The sequence below is a fragment of the Cyprinus carpio genome, chromosome A18 (assembly GCF_018340385.1).
Source record: "Cyprinus carpio isolate SPL01 chromosome A18, ASM1834038v1, whole genome shotgun sequence".
NCBI classification, from domain to species: Eukaryota; Metazoa; Chordata; class Actinopteri; order Cypriniformes; family Cyprinidae; genus Cyprinus; species Cyprinus carpio.
The window spans coordinates 24,332,282-24,350,154 of NC_056589.1; the positions used below are offsets into that span (position 1 = coordinate 24,332,282).

The 17,873-nt window shown below is 37.1% G+C and overlaps 1 protein-coding gene across 5 annotated transcripts in view; it reads right to left on the reverse strand.

The window, feature by feature from the left end:
• LOC109110441 (protein piccolo-like) overlaps window positions 1-17,873 on the reverse strand; it is a 75,335-nt gene that overhangs the window by 32,310 nt on the left and 25,152 nt on the right. For all 5 annotated transcript variants that reach the window (XM_042775562.1, XM_042775565.1, XM_042775563.1 and 2 more), the window contains exons 11-16: window positions 17,003-17,770; window positions 16,022-16,843; window positions 14,973-15,869; window positions 13,775-14,788; window positions 11,920-12,996; window positions 195-632 (exon numbers count right to left, since the gene is read on the reverse strand). In XM_042775562.1, the coding sequence (XP_042631496.1) occupies window positions 195-632; window positions 11,920-12,996; window positions 13,775-14,788; window positions 14,973-15,869; window positions 16,022-16,843; window positions 17,003-17,770 (5,016 nt within the window). The remainder of the gene's footprint in view (window positions 1-194; window positions 633-11,919; window positions 12,997-13,774; window positions 14,789-14,972; window positions 15,870-16,021; window positions 16,844-17,002; window positions 17,771-17,873) is intronic.

Below are 17,873 nucleotides of genomic sequence, written 5' to 3' on the forward strand. Positions count from 1 at the left end.
ACATGAAATTACTATTGTAGTAATTCCAGTATTGTCTTAAAACATGCCTGCCTCCTATTCATGCCTAACAATTAGTTTTAAAATAATACAATAAAATAATATAAAACATATGTTTAAATAATAGAATAATAATAATAATAATAATAATAAAAAAACTTATTGCATTGCTCAATAATGTCTATATAATAATATACCTTTACTTCATCTGCCTCAGTTGTCACTGCTGGAAGCATAGACATCGGTTCTCTCTCTACTTGTGTCTCAAATGGGACTTTGTTTTTGCCTGTTTCTTTTGAAGTGGCTTTCTGAGTCTCTGCAGCTGCCATCTCTGTCTGCAGCATATCTGTGGTAGGAACAACAGGGAGAGGTCCAGGGAACACTGGAATGGTCACCACTGCCTTTGCAACAGTAGTAGGGATGGTTTTCTCCTCCTCTGCCTGCTTTACAGGTGATGGTTTTGGCTCAGATTTCGGAATAGGTGTCTGTGCAGAAGTCTCAGACAGCTGTGTTTTGGGTGTAACTGTAGGCTTGTCTTTTGTGGATACTGGGCTGGATATTGGTATTTTTCCCATGTCTCCCAGCTGCCCAGCTAGAGCTCTCTGTGTTTGACAAATCAAACACAACCACTCAGCCTGCAAAAAAGACATAAAATGAGATTTGATAAATATATTGCAAATCAATATTTATATAAATAATGTTAATTAAATATCTCAGAAATACAGGCATCCTATTAATTTAGTGTCACAAAATACTCTGATGGTCCTAATTGTTGATGGTCCATACCTTCCACCCAAATTAAATATTTTTGAATAAATTACCAACAACCTTAGGGCATGTAATTTATTTAAAGATGGTAAAGGACAGTGCATTTAGAAGGGGAAAAAAAAGGACAAAAATTTACTGTCCTCAGCAATTTTACAAAGACCCTCTTCTTTTCATTATTCTGGCAAGGTAGAGTAGCACTAAAACACCCGTCTCTGTTCCTACAGGTGACATGTGTGTGTGTGTGCCTACTTAACCATATTTTGGGGACAAATTTGTACCCACAATTGAGCTAAACCTGACAAAATCTCCATAAAGGTCCTCATTTGTAAAACTGGTATAAAAATAAAGGAAACAGGTTTTTTTTTTTTTTTTTTGTAATTGTAGGTCTGAGGACATGCTATGATTCAAATAGAGACAGAGAGAGAGAGAGAGAGAGAGAGAGAGAGAGAGAGAGAGAGAGAGAGAGAGAGAGAGAGAGAGAGAGTTATGTGACTTAACAGGAGATTAGGGTTTATTCCCATGTCCAGTGATGCAAACAAGCCATAATTCGTAGGCACATGGTCTGACTTGAACACTCTTCTTTATCATGTAACACCCCCTCGGTCTCTTTTGTCATACTCAAAGGCTTATTCACAAAGCTGTGATTATAGAAACTACATTTTCTTAGAAATTGCATTGTAAATCAAATAATTTAAAAAGCATGGGCTATGCAAATGCATTCTAAAGGAAAGAAATTGAAAGACAAATCCCAATACTAACTCCAGACTGAAGCCATAACTCCTATACAACATAGCTATTCTATTAAAAATGCTGCTAAATCTCCTTATTTGTAGATCATTTGTATTTCATCTCTCTCGCTGTAATGACATATTATTAATGATTGCAACAGAAAGCTGAAAGATGTATTCTGGATCTTTTTAACATTATGTACTAGAAAGAAAAATTGAGGCATAACCAGATGATGGTAGACACATGTAATCACAGACAAAGAGGATAAGTCAATGAGGTAGATCAAGACAGCCTTCCTCTTCATTACGCCTGAATTACAATAAAATACCAGACTAAAGAACAAGGGTTTGACTGGGAAACCAGATAAGATTTATGTCCCCAACAGCACAGTTTGTCCTGAGCCTTTAGCTCTGTGCCAAAACCTAGTGAGCTGCCTACCTAGACAGCATCTTAGGCATGCCTAGGCAGGCTGAAAGAATTGCAACTATTCTTCAGACATAAGGCAAAATTTATAAAAATAAATAAATAAATAAATAAATAAATAAATAAGGAGAATTAATTATAAAAATAAATTAAAAAAACTATCAAATTCAAAATGATTATTATAATTTACTAGTTGGCTCAATATTGTGTGGAAGTATTCTTATGCTGTTAAACTGTACTCTTAGCAACAAATTCTACTGAAATCTTACGGGTAATCTTAAGGGTAAAAAGTGTTCCAAAAGAAACTTAATAGACAGCTACTGATTGGAAAAGTTTTGTAGTTCTTGTGAATTTGGGCAAATTAGTGAATAATTAGTAGTAATGGAGTCACATTGGTGAGGCAATTGCCTAGAGCAGCTTATTTATTGAGAAAAGCCCTAAGGGCACTTCTGAGCAAGAGAAGCTTCATGAGACTTAATAAATCCTGTAAATAATACAACAAATATGAACATGATATACTAGAAAACTACTATCTTACCATAAACTAGATATGCTAATTTTCCTTTTAGAGCAAGATAAATTAACTCACAAACATAGCCATAAGATAACCAGAAACGCCCATAGTTGCAAAAAGAAATGAGAACATGCTCATTTCAACACTGGCAATGGTTTTAGTCAAAGGTGCAATAATCACCTCTAATGGAAACGTGACTGGCTTATCCATATGCAAATCAGGAGAAGCCTAATTGAATGCCCAGGCCCATCAGAGCAGGGAGACCAATCAGAAGATTAAAGAACAATAAAAGGAACCAATCATCTTTTCCAGCATGTACGACTTTGTGAAAGAATCCTCATCACTGCTGCTTGTCAGTACTGTGTATGCAGGCAATGTAGAGTGATCACAGCACACAATAAAAACCACAAAAACTGAATTGTGGGCACTAAAATCAGGAAGATATATAAAAGTGCTTAATCAAGGTGCTAAACAAGGATGCGCAAAACTGCATATTTTCTAAATTAATTAGTCTGTGTGTTGCCTGAACTACATTAATCTGCCTTGAAAAATCAATTAATAATTTGGATTGTTTGGAATTCATATAAATCTAAACAGCACACCAGATTTTATTTTATTTTTGCAGAATAAATAGATATGCAACCTGTATTAACAGAATACGGTGATTCCAATATCGTCAGAATATGAATATGCTAACATTCAGAATCCAAAGTTGCAGAGTATCTTTAGTCATTTATAAAATTCTTCCTCTACATTATCTAAATGCTTCCTCAACTTTACTTTGTCTGCTTTGTATTGCAGTAGAGAAAAGGGCAACAGCAGAAATATGCTTTTCAGATCAATCTAACTAATGTCATGGTGATTACATTTATTCTACAAAGAGCAGTCAAGGAGAGATATCATTCTCTAAGATCATTTATGTCTGCTCAAGCATTTGGGGAGAAATGTCAATGTCAGCGTCCTTGAATAACGAAGATATGATTCATTTGTGATACATATATTATTAATTTGTGGGTGATTTACACTTCTCTGGGATAAATGTGCTTCTACTGCATATTTGTTAGTTTCACATCTGACACTATGGAAATACTGCAAAAAGGAGAGGTAAGAAATAGAAACCATCTGTCTCTAATAGACAAGGAAATAATGTTTCACGGGGGAAAAGCACAAAATTAACACCTTAATTTTTCACACATTCTGACCAACGTTATAGCACATAGCAAACAAAATCCATCCAACATAAAAATGAGAACAATAAATTCTGCACTATGTTTTACTATGACTTTTTTTCATTCTACACAGCAGTGAAAGATCATGCAACATTACCCAACATCATAGCTTCCCACTTCAACAGTGTTTGTACGGCTGGTTGCACTTGTTTTGCCATTCCTGCCATTTACTATAGAATATAAATGCCAAAACTACTAGTACACTGGTACAAACTCAATCTTACAATTAAAAAAAAAAATAAAAAAAAGATTAAAAGTGTAGTTGTCCTACAGCATCACATTCATAGTTAATTCAGTACTTGAGTACTGTTTGACTGACTAATAGTTTCTTTTGTATGTTTGAAAGAACCTTTTTCAGAACTTCTGTCATTTTTTCATGTATTTTTCAGTTGTTTGTGATGACTAGTTAATAATATTTATTATATTTATAATATGTGTGTCTATCTCACAATTGCTCAATCACAAATATTTCTTGAAATACTGACTATAACCAAAAATGTACTGACTACAGAAATTTGTCAATAATGAATTTTAATTGACCTTTTAAGAAACAATTAAATTTGCATGGCTTTTCCAGACCTAGAAATCACACTTTAAATTCTCTCATATTTTCATATTTTCTAGGACAATGGAAAACCTGCCCTCAAGGGCACTGTGCAAGAGAGGCTTCATAAAGAATAGTGCTTCTAAAAAGGTTCAAGCAAAAAATCCAGTAAAAAAATACAACAAATACAAACATGATATAAAAATAAACAGAACTTGAACATCTGACATCAATGGTTCTCTAAGTATGAAATACTTGAAGTTTACTGCTACATTATATGTCCAATGTTCTTAACTCTAATTTTATGTTGAGTTGTTACCATCCTAGCACAATGACAGTGAGTAGTATTATTAGTTGGTCCTTCCTGTTGTGCAAATGCATCTCTGTGCCCGCCACAGCTGGTTCTGAACCAGCCAGGCCTGGCTGAATGCCATACAAAGTCCTTTTTAATTACAGACAACCAGCAAGGACCAGCAGGCTTGGACACAGACCTCACATGAGCCTTTGTTCTCAGCGATTAACCCCAGAAAAAAACAAAAAAAAAAAAAACACACCAGCTCTCTGATGATTAAGACTCATCAAGCCTTACAACACTACAATAAGGCACTCCATTGAAGGAGATATCTGACCTTTTACCAAAATCTAATCTGTTAAATCTGTTAAACTTCAACCAGCCAGGATGACTTGAAGTAATAGCGAATGGCATAGCTATACAAGTTGGATCTTTTCAATATCTGAAAGCTATACTCACTAAAACCTGTTACTCTCCAGCCATCTAGACAATTGCATTTTTCCTTAAGAACTCCTTAAGATATAGCTCTTTCATTCATCTGCTAAGGGTATAGCACAATCTGCAATGCCAAAAGCCATTAGGATAATAACACTTTGTGTTCAACATTCATTGCTGCAAAAGCTTGCTCCCTAAAGTTCTGTAAATGAATGCATACTAACAGAGTTCCAAGCTGCAGCTGTTTCAAAGAGCCCAAATATACTGCAATTGCATTTTGTAATAAAATGCCACAAGTTTGCATAATATTCAAAAATATCTCACAGGACATTCCAGGTGAAATAAAGTTTGTTGTATTTTGTCAGCCTGTCTGTTCTCCAAAGCTGGAACAGATTTGCATTTGAGAAGTAAGATGAATTTATAGCCAAAGTTATATATTAGAAGTGCTATTCCTCCACGGGACCACAGCATTGCAGAGCTGTGTCTGACACCGTATTGATTCCTGGAAGCTGCCTTTGGCAACGGTTGTAACTGGCTAATATAGTGAGCTTTCAACCACCCCCGCAGTGGTACAGTCCCAATAAATCAGGCCCCATGATAATAGAGAATCTTGACCTACTAATCTGTAATAAGCAGAGTGTTCGGCACTGAAGGCACAGAGCCAAACCGTGCTGCCCACCGGTGTGACAGAAAGCAGATAAACAGAGAGCGAGAGGTGTAGAGAAGGCTTTTTTTTAAAAACAATATCCTCGTTTTATTATTGTGTGCATCAGCAAAATGTATGATTGAAGACATGCAATTTATCTTGAGTACAGGTTGAAAGACAGAAGATGAAAAATTAAATATTTCTAATTTTCTTTATAAATGACCAAACTATGCTGAGTGTTTCAAAATGCTCTCTTTTTGTGTCCTAGTGATGTTCTTTTGACTGCTCTCATTTGAAGAGTCAAACATGCACAGACACGCTGTAGGAGCATCTAGAGAGCTCATTGGTTTATAAAGCAGCTTGTGAGAAGGGAAAAAAAGTAAGGTGCATCTCTCTAGTCTCGCCTCAGACTATTTATACACCCACCGTCTCCTCCAGGGCAGCTCTCCTTTTTTACTCGGCAACAGTTGCCGTCTGCATTCGAGAATATGAAATATCTCTTCCTGCAGCTGTCTGTGAATCCTGCAGCATTTGCGACAGAGCCAATCTCATGCACTGGGGTGTGTGCAACCTATAAATGTAATTAAGAATGCGTAGGTCAAAGATTAGGAGAATTAAATTAGATTTGTTGCAGTGTAATTCCTGAAAATTGTGCTTGGTGCAGAATTGTTCTAAAATCATTCAAATATCTTTGGTAGAAAGAAATGAAAGCAACAGACTTATTTCTCATTATCTATTTCTGTTCCTGTGCATTAAAAACATTGCTGCAAGCAGCAATTACGGAGCCAAGCACACTTGTGGAATGAAATATTGTAATGCAGAGTAGATTTGTGTAACCATGACAACCGCTGACAGCTAGTGTTTTGAAAACAACTGGTTCAAAGGCTAGAAGCAGATTTATTATTGCATTATTGCTTTTTACATAAAGCAAAGTGTTGCAATTACAAGGTTTCTTCTCAATACGAAATCTTTTGTTTCAATATCCTCACTATTAACTTTGTAGCAAAGATGTTGAAGATTGGACAGATGTTGTTTGTGGTATAAACAAAGTATGCTAATTGGTTCAAATTTGTTAGTATATGGTTAATCCTGTAAAACTGGTAGTCATAGTAGGCCCTGGTCTTTGACAGAAAAGGCATTTTCTGAAACAAGTTATTATCACCAATATATTGCACTACTGTACACGCAAATTGTTTGGTATATCAATATAAATGAATACATACTGTACATACAAATAAGTAGGAATCCCATGAAATCTGTTAGCTGAGGTTAAAAAATGCTTGAAAAATTAAAACTATATATTGGTTGGGAATAAATTGAATTCACCAGTTCTTGTGATGGAATTTAATTCCATCACAAGAATTAAAAAAAATAAACTATGACATTTGGTCATAACTTGTTGACAAAAGTTATAATTTAAAATGTATACTTCTGTATTTTATTTATTCCTTTGATTCAGCAGTCATTACTCATGTCCTCATTGTCACAGTGCCCTTAAGAAATCTTTCTTATATGATGAATTAGTGCTCAAGAAACATTTCTAATTATTATCCATGTTAAAAACTGTTGTTCTGCATTTGAACTTTGTGTTTGTTGTGATTTTTTTTTTTTTTTTTTTTGTCAAATAGAAAGTCACTTTTAATCAATTTAATCCATCCATATAATCCATAAATCATACTAACCCCAAACTTTTGACCAACAGTGTATCTAAAACTTATTAACTGGAAGAATGTTGCTATAAGGAATAGCAACTCTTCAATCAATGTGCCAAATGTCCCAATGATTTATTGTACATTTCTAGGGGCTGCCACAGATTTAAAAGGCAGAAAAAGCAGCAGAGGAACAATAAAATGCAGATATAATATATGCCTACACACCTTTGATGCTTGGCCCCATAAAAAGATTGACTGTAGCCCCATGCAGGTCAGGTTATATGATACAAGTTAGTTAATGGCATTAAATAAGTCTAGCAGGTTTTACGTGCCTCTCAGAGCCTCAGTATAATAAACATCATTTATTACCAAGCACACCTTGAACTCTTCCATGCAGTGGGATGATCATATTACTGTGCATAAAGCATCCAGGGCACAAACACACAGACACATCAAAACACACCCACACATGTGCGCACACACAAGACTAAAAGGAGAAAAAGAGAAATAAAGAAAATGTGCACATAGTGACAATGGCCATGTTGTGTAAACCACCAGAGCATTGTTCTGTGTTAATGACATGACATAGAAAACTCAATCCCATCGAGAGCATACACAACTCTCTCGGGCACAGCAAGGCACCAGTGTATTACCACCAGAGGAACAATGAGGAAACACAGCAGACAGTAACCACTGCTGCTCTGTCAATTACTGCATATAAGACCAAATAGAATGCTCTGTTCTTTAAAGAGTTTCATATACAATAGCTAAGTAAACAAATGGAAGGAACTGAAAGCTTAATCTCAAGTTCAAACAGACTATCCATTGCAGTGAAGCAGCAGTAAAGAAATCGGAAATTGGATTTCTGACATCAGAAAAAAGGGAGATGCATAACACCTGGAGAAAACTGATTTGCATTCCCATTCATCTTAATGCCAGTTGCTGTGCTATTGAATGACATTAAGCACTAAGGTGGAAATGGTACTGTAAACTAAATGATGAATGAACACAGATGTTTTTGGTGAAAGAAACCTTGACTATCAAAATTAAACCTTGACTATCAAAAAATGAGTATACAGCTGGAAGGAACTGAAAGAAAAATGATTTATTTTAAATATAAATATAAAACATATTTTATTTGATATGTATATATATATATATATATATATATTATATACTATATTATATATAGATCTATATATATATATATATATATATATATATATTTATATATATATATATAAACATAAACACACACACATATATATCAGTTTACTATATATTAGGGGTGGAACGGTTCAACTTTTTCATGGTTCGGTTTGTATCACGGTTTTAGTGTCACGGTTTCGCTATGGTTCGTTATGTACTATGTTTATGGAAAAACTATACTTTCAAATAAATAGAATATTCTATCTAACTAAAAGCAACAGCACAAATAAATATAAAAGAGTAAAGATACAAATAAAATAAACAGGTTTCTTTTTTGTTTGTTTTTTTAGGTAGGTCTAGCATTAGTTTTTAGGTACAGAAATTGAAAAAAGTAATCTAATTTATTCAGTCAAATATGCAATGCTGTATTACATTAAAGATTTATTAAAGTTACAAATGCTATTCAATCAAGAGCAGTGAGTGATTTATTTGTTGTTGCTGTTCGATTAATATTAAGACTGTCACTTTAAGAGAATGCACTCATCCAGTGCACTGATACAGTACGTTTAGCCAGCTATGTCTGCTATAGAATACTTATCACACTTAAATGTTAAAACTGGCAAAGCTTAAATGAGTTTAGTTTAAACACAGATATCAACGTGTGCTGTTCAGATCTCACCTGTGCATGCGATATAAGCACCCGGGTGATGACAGAATAAATGACTGCTCATATTCCAGCATACAGCATTCACATTGAACAATTGAAGTGAATGGTTTGTCACCCTAAACTTGGTTAATTATAATTGACCTAAATATAACAACATTATTCTATCATTCATAAAAAACTACTTATATAAAATGTCTTTATTTTTCGTTTTTCATAATTGCAAAAAGTAAGACATCAGCATAGGCTGTTAGATGGCATACAAAAATACACAAGTCCCCTTGGGTCCAGCAACAGCTTTCTTGGAGCTGCTGTCACAATGCTAGCTGAGGTAGATTAAATCTAAACCTATTTTTGGCCAATGGTGTACCAGATGCGTACATGGCATATCACTAAATATCTTAACATCACGCATCAGCATGTGAAGCTATGCCTACAGCTTTACACATGACAGATAAGTGAATGTAAATTGTCATTCAAAAGGTTGTTTGGGCATACACTGTATTTTTCAATTAACATCAGAAGCACATAATCTGTTTTCTTGTGTGAAGGTGTAGGATTGTAGAGGCCAGAGTTAAAGGATCATGTTAAGGGCATATAAAAAGAGACTGACTGTGTCATATCCAAAAGGGCAGGATGACAGTGCAATGCCGAATATGATTCAGCACTGAAAAATCCAAGGCTGTCTGTTTCTAAGTGGGCCATCTTCTGCAAATACTTTTTTTATATATATACATAGAAAGAAAATGTTCTAGACAGTGTGACCCATGGGAAGAAGGACTGAATAATGAATACAGTAAATAGCCTGTTTATAAAGCACTAACTTCCAAACTATATAGAAACACTGCAAATATGCACCAACTGATAACATGTCCACAAATGGTGCTTACTTTTTCCATAAATTGACATCAGATTATATCATCCTTTAACTGGATCTACAGTGGACATGGGTATACTGAAAACCCCAACAATGTTGATTATATTAAATTTACCCATCTAGAGCTGTTTCTACACTGCACACAGCTGCAAATATACTGATTACAATTATGTGGCATAAATGTATTTGCACAGTTTCAAAATTTCAGGAAACAGTGGATCACATGAGATTGTTCATTAGCATGCACAGCAGGCAGAAAATGAGGTGCAAGTTGATTGTCAAAACAGAGCTCCTATAGTTTGTCAGACTAAATGCAGCATAGGAGCATATTTTACCAGGTTAACTGCTTTCCTGACACAGTCAAGTGTTTACTGATTAATTCTAAATTTAAATCTCCAAACTTTAGCCCACTGTAGCCTATTACATTTACACATTCTAAATAACTGAAATCAAAAAAAGAAAAAAAAAAAGAAAAAACCATCAGCGATGCCCTGCTCGTATATGATTTGCAGTGCACCACTGAGAGAACAACTGCAGCTGGATACTGAACAGACGACATTACAGAATATTAAATACTGTAACATGTCTTATTCTCATACTATTTCCTTCAGTGTGCTGTAATAATCCACCAATCCATAAATCAAACCGTTTTCTCATTAAATTACTTCTGCAATCACAGCTCTGATGAAAGCAATGAACAGCTTGTTGGGGTCACAAGCACAGGAAGTCACATAAGCATAAATGATGGACAGCTGACATGCTGTGGGAGTGGCTATGCACATGCTGCAGATGGCATGGGAGCTTTAGTCCATCAGTCCACAAGCACAAGGTAGACATCTGGCAACTCACCCTGCCCCCACCCCCATCACCACCTCCATTTAGGATATCATGAGGCACACCACCCATCTCCATATTCAAACCTTCAGTCACTTTAACAGTGTGCTGCAAGCTGTGGCTCTCTTCAATCACCCTGTTATGTAACCACACGTTTTGTCCAAACACAGGGATTCTTCCCCCGGAGTCAGCACTCAGCATGTTTCAGCATTAGCGTGAAGCTACGCTCTCATAAATACCACTCATGCAGATTATCACCTCTGCTCTCTAAGCTTAGTGTTCACTCAAGGCCTGGGCAGCTCACCAAATAAAAGTTTGCAATGCAGAGTGCATGCATAATTTTAAAAATAATTTTAAATGGTCTTGTTTTGCATACAAACAGCAGTTAAATTATCACAACAACATTACTGCCCACTTAAATTTTTATGTTTTGAATTCCCAAACAGTTTAATTTATTAGCAGTTTTAAATCACCAAAGAGACAATAGTGCTCACTTTAATTTTCTATGCTTTGAAGTCACAAGCCACTTAGTTTCTTAGCAGGGTTTTGTTGACTCAGTCTACACTGGCTGTTATTGGCCAAACCTGAAAGAATTCCAATCACTCATTGTTCCCTGCAGAATGCTAATACATTTATTGGCTCTTCTACTGCATCCTCAGCCCTTGTGGAGTTTTAGTGAAATTACAATGATTTGGAAAGAGCCATCTGGAGAATGAGTGGGCATAACAGAGGTTACGAACTGCACATTAGAGAACCCACCACTCCAGATTTTCTGTCTGTCAGACTCATGCACCCAAGAACATTGGCTCATTCATCATCAATACATAAGAGCTAAGACTAAAAAAGATATCAGTCAGAGGAGCCTTTTGGGCAGTGACACCCACAGAGTGACTCCCAAGAACATTGGCTCATTAGTCATCAATATGTAAGAGCTAAGACTAAGAAAGATATCAGTCAGAAGAGCCTTTTGGGTAGTGACTCCACAAAAAAAAAGAGAGTCTAAAGTACTTTAGTGAGGAAATCAAATTAAACTAGCAATCAACACATAATAAATGTCTATCTACTAAAGACACATATTAAAAATAATAATGAAATGAACACTATTCCTGTAAAAACCAGACCTTCAGAAACATAGACTTAAGACAATCAAATAGCCAATGACTCACCTCAGCAAGGTGAGGCATAGGGTTGAATCCACAGAGATGACATACAATGCTTTTACATTCAGTGCAGGTGTTGTAATTAGGAGGGTCCGTTGTGCCCATGTTAAGATCCACATTGCAGAGTGGGCAGGTGAATGGTTGAGGTACACTTTCAAGATGTTGTTCAGGTTTATCTTTTTCTAAAGTATGTTCCCTTGATACTTTGCTCTCATTGAACTGCTCTGGTTTCTTTTCAACAGGTGGCTTGTTCTCTTTTTCAGGAAGTACCTTGTTGGGTTCTGTTGCAACAGATCCTTTGCAGGATGTTGGCAGTGTAGTCTTGGCATAGGCCACTGAGCTTTTGCGAGAAGCTGGTGCTGTGGTAGATTTACCAGACTCAATAGATACTGTTGAGCCTTTTCGTGAAGTTGGGGGTGTTGTAGATGGCTCATCTTGAACAGCTGAGGAGATCAGATTAGACGCTGAACTAAATAATGAGGATCCAAACCCTAGAACTTTCCCAGAGACAGCAGAAACTGACTGTGGGGATGGTGATCGAGATCTAGCCGTTTCTGTCAGGCCACCAAATCCACCAAAGAACTTTCCTGTGGTTGGCTCAGATGGTTTAGAAGATGTAGACTGTGCTTTAGGACCACCTAATCCAAAACCAAAAAAATGTGATTCCTGTTTTGGGGGTCCAAGCTCGGTAGGTAGAGCAGATTTTACAGGAGTGGTTGTATCTTTGGGTGGCTCTTGCGGAGCTTTCGCAGGATTTGGTTGAGTATCGTTTTGCTTAGGAGGCTCTTTTCTTGGAGTGATTTTATCAGTTGCCTTGGCATCAGTACCTGCCTTTTGTTGAGAGCTTGGAACTAAGATCTCTTTCTTAATTTCTTGAGGAGGGACAGCTTTCTTTTCAGATGCAGCAGGCTTCTCATCAAGTTTCGTTTCAAGTGGTGCTGTAGAAACCTTGTCAACTTTGGATGGAGTTTGGTTGTCTTTCCCTAAAGGAACTGGCTGAGGTTTCACTGTGGGACGTTCAGATGTTTTCATCCCTGCCTGTGCCCGTTGTACCTGGCAATTCAGGCAGAGCCATTCCTCAACCTGCAATAATTATAAGAAAATTACTGGCATTAAGATATTATATCTTCTACTCTAATCTCTTATAGTAGGTTTCTACATTGAGAACCTAATAACTACTAAAAACTACTGCTTCCTCATACAATAATATAACACAATTTAAATGACCACTTATTCACATCATTAACATTGTCTGTGCGACAATTTTTATTTTATTTTTTTATTTTTTATCCTTACTTTACATATCTGTAAATGAAATGAATGAAAAGCTGGTGAGGGTCAAAGACTGCTGTTGAACTTATTTGTATACTCCATAATTACACAAAATAACTTCAAGACACACTACTACAGAATATGTCTTGGGAATTGCAATTGCTTGCCACACTGACAACATGAATACAAATGGCCACTCTTAAATATTGTTTTTAAAAACAAAATAAAGCAAATACGCAATTAGCAGACAAAAAGTCAAAGATGTTCTGTACTTAACAGCATTTAAAGAAAACATAGACATAAAACTATAAGTGAAATTAGAGCTTAATGATAGAAGACTAAAAATGCATGGGGAAATGTCCTGTTATTGACTATTTTTGGAATGTCTAATAAAGTGCAACAAATAATTATTATTATTTTATTTTTATTCAGAATGCCAGTGACATTGTTTTATTCTGTAGTATGATGACAATGCAAGTTATCTTGGCTTAATGTAAATATCTACTGTATAATGGATTAAAAAAAAACAACAAGACTGGTACATGGTACACGTATTATTCGTGTTAAAAATAGAGGTCAAATGTCTTACCTCTGCTTGATGAGGCATTGGATTAAATCCACATTGGCTGCACACTGTTGTCTTGCATTCTGTGCATGTGTTAAAATTCTTGACATCCTTGGAACCAGTATTGAGTTGCACTTTGCATAATGGACAATTAGTCTTGACTTCTTCAGAAGTAGGTTTCTGAGGTGGTTTGGGTGCTGTGACTTGCTTGATTTCTGGTTTCTTCTCTATTGGTTTCCCTCCATCTTGTCCTGCATGTGGTTTGGTGTCCCCTATCTTACTAGAGTCTATTGCCACTGCAGATCCTTTACGAGATGTGGGAGGAGTAGTCTTAACAGAGGTCTGGGACACTGTGGATGCCTTTCGAGAAGTTGGGGGTGTAGTGGAAGGTTCATCTTGAACAGCTGAGCTGATTAAATTCGATGCTGAGCTAAATATAGAGGATCCAAAGCCCAGAACTTTTCCAGAGACAGCAGAAACAGACTGTGGTGATGGAGATCGAGATCTTGCTGTTTCCGTCAAGCCGCCAAAGCCAAAGAGTTTCCCAGTGGTTGACTCAGATGGCTTAGAAGCAGCAGGTTGTACCTTAGGACCACCAAATCCAAAACCAAAGAAACTGGATTCTTGTTTTGGTGGCTCTGCCTGTGAAGGTGGAGTTGCTTTTTCTGGGGACTTGTCAGACTCCTTTAAGAGTATGTCAGATTTTTTATTTTTCTTTGAATCTGATGTTTCTTTCATCTGAGAGGATGCAGGTTGTGCCTTTATGTTAGTCTCTGGTAGTTTTGGTAAAGCTGAGACTGATTCATTCTTTTGGACATCCATTGAAACAGGAGTCTTAGTTTTATCAGCAACAACATCAGGAACCATGGTTGACACTAATGATGGTGCCCCTGGTGTTATACATTCTGTTCTTGGAGGCGGGGCTGAGATGGAGACATTTTCAGGTTGTGCATGGGTCTCTTTTTTGGGAGGTCCTTGTGGTTCCATTCCATTTAATGCTCGCTGTGTTTGGCAGTTCAAACAAAGCCATTCATTGACCTATAAGGAGAGATTAAAAATGAATTCTTGAATGGTTTCTTCAATGATATTGATGGTACATTGACATGATATTGATTTTGCATGGAGACCACTACAAAAATGCTACAAAACATAAGTGTAAATGCATCTTTTGTGTTCAAAGAGAGTTAGCAACAGTTATAACAGAATAGTAGCATTCTCTTACCTCTGTTTGATGGGGTGTTGGGTTGAATCCACAGAGGTTACAAACGGTGTTCTTGCACTCAGTGCAGGTATTGTAGTTAGGAGTGTCCTTTGAACCCACATTGAGATAGACTTTGCAAAGAGGACATGCGTTGTTTTCTGCTTTAGGAGCTGCAACTGCTACTACTGAAGCTTCAGGTACTGCTGAAGCCAGTTGCACCTGCTTCTCATCTGTTTTGTCCTCCTTTGGTTTGTCTGTTATAGGTGCTTTTGTGTCAGTAGGTGGAACTTTTTGAGAAGTAACAGATCCTTTCCTAGAAGAGGGTGGTGTTGGTGGAGTCTTAACTGAAGCTTGGGAAACCACAGATGCCTTGCGAGATGTTGGTGGTGTTGTAGTCTTTGCAGATGTTTCAGAAGCTGTGGAAGCCTTACGAGAAGTTGGTGGCATTGTGGAGGACTCATCTTGAACGGCTGAGGAGATTAGATTGGATGCAGAGTTCAAAAATGAGGATCCAAAGCCTAGAACCTTCCCTGAGACAGCAGCCACTGAAGGCTGAGGGGATCCAGATCGAACACCGCCAAAACCAAAGCTAAAGAAACCTGATTCCTCTTTAGATGGTTCTAGTTTCTGTTGTACAGATGATTTTGAAGGAGAAGGATCACGTATTGGTATTTCAGCTGGTTGTGTTGTAGCTTGTATAGGTTTGTTCTCTTGATTCTCTGTAACAACTGATGAGTTTATCTTCCCAATGACATCTGGGTTATTTTTTGGAGACACTGGAATTGGAGTATGTATAAGAGCCTCCTTGTTTCCTGGTATTGTTGGTGGAGATGCTTTGCTAACCTGTGGCTGTGGTTGGGCAGAGGGAGACACTTGAGCTTTCTTTCCCTGGCAGTTCAAACACAGCCATTCCTTAACCTGTAGGATAATAATTGGAATTAGAATAAAAATACTAAAAGAAGCTCTTGAAATTACACTGAATTTACATTGAATTGATTGAATTAATGCAATAACTGATTTTTGTACAACACAAATAAATACATGTCCCTAAAAAAATTAGGTACTCTCACCTCAGTTTGATGTGGCATGGGATTAAATCCACACATATTGCACATCATTTCCTTGCATTCAGTGCAAGTGTTGTAATTTGGTGGATCCCTCTTTATGTCCACTTTACAGAGTGGACAGGTTTTTGGAAGCTCCGGGGCTGGTCTGTTAATTTTCCCATCAGTGACTGGTTCTTTGGTCATCTCATCATGTGGTTTATTTCCTTCTTTTTTCTTTTCACCCTGTTTTTTTGCAGTAATAAGTTTGGCTTCTTGTGGTTTAATTTTTTCTGTGGGTTGTGACGCTTCTGAACTTTTTCGAGAGGTAGGTGGTGTTGGTGTCATCTTAAAAGAACTTTGGGACACAGTGGATCCCTTACGAGAACTTGGTGGGGTTTTGGTGGATGACTCATCCTGAACAGCTGAGGATATCAGATTAGATGCTGAACTAAGGAAAGATGACCCAAAACCCATAAATTTCTCAGAAACAGCAGATTGAGGAGAAGGTGACCGGGAACGAGCAGCTCCAAAACCAAATCCAAAGATACTAGACTCTTCCTTACTCTGTTCAACTTTATTTGACGGAGTAGATTTGGAAGTAGAAGCTTCACCAGTAGCCTTTTGAGCATATGGTGTTGGAGTAATTGTAGATTTTTTAGTCTCTACTGGAGGTTTCTTGTACTGCTCAGCAGGGACACTCTCCCTCTTTTCTGGAGAAGGTGGAATTTGAGTTGCTTTCTTTTCTAGAGATGCTGGTGCTACTTTGTTGGATTGTGGTTGCGGCTGAGCAAGGGGAGGTCCTGAGGTTCGCTGTACCTGGCAGGTCAAGCATAGCCACTCTCTCACCTGTTGATTATAAAAAAAAAAAATTAAGTTAAATTAAATCATTAAACATTTTCTTTTAAAAAAGTCTAACCCAAACACTAAATCTACACAAATTAATTCTTTTTTATATTTTTAATAGAGCCTTTAAAATTATAAATGTTAAAGACTGACATATGGTACCTCGGTTTGATGTGGATTGGGATTGAATCCACAGAGATTACAAACAATTTTCTGGCAAGAACTACAACAGCTGTAGTTCCGTGGGTCCTTCTTGAGGGTTTCTTTGCAAAGTGGACAGGTTTTTGGAAGCTCCTCTGGAGTATGTGGAGGTCTGGCCAGATTAGGATCTGGGGTTTTCTGTACTGGCTTTGGTTCTTGCATTGATGTAACAACTGGCTTTGACTCGCCTTCAGGTGGTTTTTGTTTAGCATCACAAGGAGCAACGGATCCTTTCCGAGAAGTGGGTGGTGTTGGTGTGGTCTTATTTAAAGTCTGTGAAACTGTAGATCCCTTGCGAGATGTTGGTGGAGTTTTAGTGGAGGATTCTTCCTGAACAGCTGAAGATATCAGGTTAGATGCTGAGCTGAGGATAGAGGATCCAAAACCAAATACCTTATCAGAGACAGCTGTTTGAGGAGAGGGAGACCGAGATCGGGCACCACCAAAGCCAAAGAAACTTGACTCTTCTTTAATGTGTTCACCTTTAGGTAGTGGAGCAGACATGGAAGGAAAAGCGTCACTTTTAGATATTTGAGTATTTGGTGTTGTTGGTGTTTTGGTCTCTATAGGAGGTTTCTTTTCCTGCTCAGCTATAACACTTTGCTTCTTCTCTGGAGTATCTTCCTTTTGTGGAAATGCTGGTGAAAGTACTTTATTAGACTGTGGTTGAGCTGGGGGAGGACCTGAAGTTCTCTGCATCTGGCAGGTCAAACACAGCCACTCCTTCACCTGTAGATAAGAAAGATTACCACCTGTGACCATACAAACTTATTTACCCATAATTTTAACCTTATCTTAACCTTAACCTTATCTTATCATTTAAATTTCAAAT